The following is a 3,725-nucleotide window of genomic DNA, read 5'->3' on the forward strand; positions in this document are numbered from 1 at the left end:
CTGAATTCAATATGTGAACTGGTTTATTATTTCAAATATATAACATTGGATTGATTTTAATTTATATTTATGTAATATTAGCATAGAGTATACGTTGTCACGGAAATATGTCGCCTCTGAGTCGAAATATGAGGCCTACACGGGCACGGTTTTTTTTTTTTAATGTTTTGAAACAGCAATTATTTTTCATTCCCCCTAACTACTTGGCAGACTCATAAATTTTGACTTACATAGTTTTCATAAAAAAATCGGGGTGAAATAAATGAATTTTTCTTCTCTTGGGCTCTTCTGTTAATTCTTTCAAATGTAAATGGCTTCGATTGCTCAAGAATTGGACTATTAGTACTGAAAACTATAGAAATCTATACTATACTATAGAAATCGTTATTTAAATGAATAAAATAAGGAATAAATCCGAATATCTGTAGATAAATTTAAATCTTGCATTGAAAATGTAGAATAAAACGGCCTTGGCCCTAAGGTTGTCTCTAATAGCTGTTTACTATACACAACTGACGTAGGCTCTAACACCCGTGTTTAGGCTTTGTCATTCTTTTATAATTGATGAGTGTGTTGGATAAACTTCAACCTTATATTTTATAACTGTTATTAACAGAATAATAGCTTCATGCTAGGTTTGAAGCTATTATAAATTTAATTTGTTTTATAATAAAAGAAAAACTATTTTTTTTTAATACTTTTTGTAAACGCTTCGTTTATGAACGGAGTCCGCAATTCTTTAGACTGACTCTCCTTTTTTTGTTCCTTTCTTTTTTAAAAATATTAGCTCAAGTGTTTAGGGTGAAGGATTATGACTCCAAAAGTAGCAAGTTATCTAAAATAAAATTTTAAACTGTTTAAATTAAATTCAAAATTTTGAGAATGACAAATTGTTTTACAAATTATTATTCTATTACGAAGAATAATATAGTCTGGCAGTAGTATAAAAACAAAGGCTCAAACAAAAAAAGAGCTTTTTTTTTCTTTTCAAGAAACGGCCTGCAAGGATCACGCGAATATCATTTTCGATTTATCCTCACATCCCCCGGCTTCCTTCTTAGTACAAGAGCCGGGAAGAAAAATGACTTTAATGAAAACTATGTATAATTACTAGTCGAAACTGATGAGTCTGCCAAGTATAGGTTGGGGGAATAAAAAATGGTGACTGTTTTAAAACCTAAATAAAAAACCTTAATTTTTCATTCGAAGCTGTATATCTTAAAAACTACCAACAATACTAAAAAATCTAAAAGAGCATTATTTATAGGAGAGTAAATTTGCTGAAATGTTTGTATTTCAAATATGACCTTTACCTTCGTAGTGGTTTTCATAGTATTTCCTAAAATAAATTGATTTATAGTTGTTTGGACAATAAGTTTGATATGCGAAAAACTTTATTTCAGAAACCATTGGACGTATAGATGTCTGCAAACACTCAAATTAAAGCTAGTTAAATAGTTATTAATTTTTATCTTTGTAGAAGTGATAGTTTTTATGATATTTGACAAAATAAACTCACAAAATGTTAGTTTCTAGTTATACGTATAAAATGTTGAATTTTTGAAAAAATATATCTCTAGATCCATAAGACGCACATATGTCTGCCAACACTCAAAATAAAGGACATTTAACTTAATATAAAGTAGTCGTTTTTATGATATTCACATATGAATGAAAATTTGTCCGAACAACTATAAATCAATTTATTCCTCCTACCTATACTTGGCAGGCTCATTAATTTTGACTAGTAATTATACCTAGTTTTCAATTAATTAATCAAAAATTGGGATAAAATAAATGTCTTTTATCTCCTCTTGGGCTCTTGTACGATCTGGACTGTTCCTCCCGCTCAACCTGTCCATTTTCTTCCTCGTCTCTCCTTCTTTCTCACAAGAACTCCAGCCTCTTTTAAGTTTATTCCCAAAATGTTCTCTATCCAAGCAGTCTTCATCCGTTATTTTTAGTCTACCCAGTTCCTTTTTCACTTGTTTTACATATCCCCCTATACTTTTATAGCTGCAGACTTTGTTGAAAATTTTCTTATTTAGTTCCTCATTTTTTAATTTTGATTATGTGCCCGTAAAATCTCAGTCTCCAGGTGTTCCGAATTCCTATGTATTTCCTCATTGGATTTTCTCCTTTACCCCTCTCCTGCGTCATTTTGGATCTGTGAATCCTACTGTAGTGTCTTATTGGAGGGCAAATATTTCTTGTTGCAGACGTTTCTGGTGGCGAAGTTCTGTCTCTTCAGTTTAGCTATTCTTTCTTCTATGGCTGCCCTATCCGAACCGTTACTACAGATTAAATACCTATCTCTTATAGGTATTTAAATTTTTTAAATATATCATTTTATATTTTAAATCTATATATTATTTTATTTTAGTCTATACTATTTACTTTAGTATTTATGTATTATTGTAGTATTTATTGAATATTGTAATAGTATTTAATCAGGGAATTCTATTTTAGTTTATGATAGTATAGTACGTTTAATTTTAGAATATTTATTTTATTGTAGTCCGTTTTTATTATTTCGCATTATAGTCCAGGACCTCGTTCTGAAAAAGGTGCCCTATAAAATGACCATATCCATTGGCCTGAAATGAAAAATGCACCTCTGCCATCTAAAGCCGCTGGAATAAAAAATGACGGTCCGGTGAATACGATATAGTCCAAGAGGCCACGGAAAAAAAAGAGAAAATAAACACAGAAGGCCGAGTTATGATTTTTTGATATGCTGTTTGAGTTTAGATCAACATTAAAATATAAATATTAGAACTCAGCAAACGACCAGAATTTTATTTTGTTCAAGCAAAACCCTAAAATTGCTAAAATTTGAACTCTTAAAGAGTACCCGAGAAACATTTTTTCCAAAAAGAGCCATATTTGTTTCTTTCGAATCAACGAGAAATGATTATTTTGGCAAATATAATGGAAATTACTATTCCTACGAAGACCGTCATAAATTACTTTAAAGCGAATTTAACGAGCTTAATTTTGAGTAATTGTACACATAAGTGTGTCTAATGTGGTTTTGTGATTTAAAAATATCTGATATCAAAAATGTTTCACTAAATTAATAATTAAAAATTAAATATGTACCGCTACAACCCATGAAGGGTCAGCGACGCAGTACTTTGTAAGGAAGTACTGTCACTAGACCAACGGTTGTGCAAGGAGGTGAATTGGAAACCCCGGAGTGCTCCCAAACTCACAAGGTTGAGTCACGGCTATAGTGAAACAGAAAATAATTTTCTGAATAATGAAGCTTAAATTCACTCCATCTTAAAGTGAAATTCAATTATAAGAGATGTAAAAATATAATGTATAATATGTAAAATATAATTCTGCAACTTGAGAATTAGCAATTTTTTAAAGGAAATATACGGTTAGAATTATTAATAAATAAACGCGATGTCGCCAAAAAAGAATCTCTTTAGATCTTCAGTAAGACCTCTTGAAAATTTGTAAGGCTGGGTATTGAGTGGAGGTATATAAAAAATAATAATTCTGTCTATCAACTTAATATTAGTTTAAATTAATTTTATTAAACTGAACATCACACATACATAACACAGAAATATACCTGATGCAAAGCTGTACGAACAGCGTTATAATCCATGTGATCTCAAGGAAAAATACAACGAATGAGCATATCCTAAAAATAAAAAAAAAAAAATCAGTTTAGATATATTTAATGTTAATTTTAATAATATTATAATTAA

The 3,725-nt window shown here is 30.0% G+C and overlaps 1 protein-coding gene across 1 annotated transcript in view; it reads right to left on the bottom strand.

Moving 5' to 3' along the window:
• The window catches only part of LOC106685623 (transmembrane protein 72), a gene marked incomplete in the record, with an annotated part of 187,689 nt that overhangs the window by 7,129 nt on the left and 176,835 nt on the right, over window positions 1-3,725 (bottom strand). The window contains 1 exon segment of the mRNA XM_024359223.2: window positions 3,587-3,658. Within this exon segment, the coding sequence (XP_024214991.2) occupies window positions 3,587-3,658 (72 nt within the window).

This window comes from Halyomorpha halys, unplaced genomic scaffold, assembly GCF_000696795.3.
Source record: "Halyomorpha halys isolate HHAL.00 unplaced genomic scaffold, Hhal_1.1 Scaffold717.1, whole genome shotgun sequence".
NCBI classification, from domain to species: domain Eukaryota; kingdom Metazoa; phylum Arthropoda; class Insecta; order Hemiptera; family Pentatomidae; genus Halyomorpha; species Halyomorpha halys.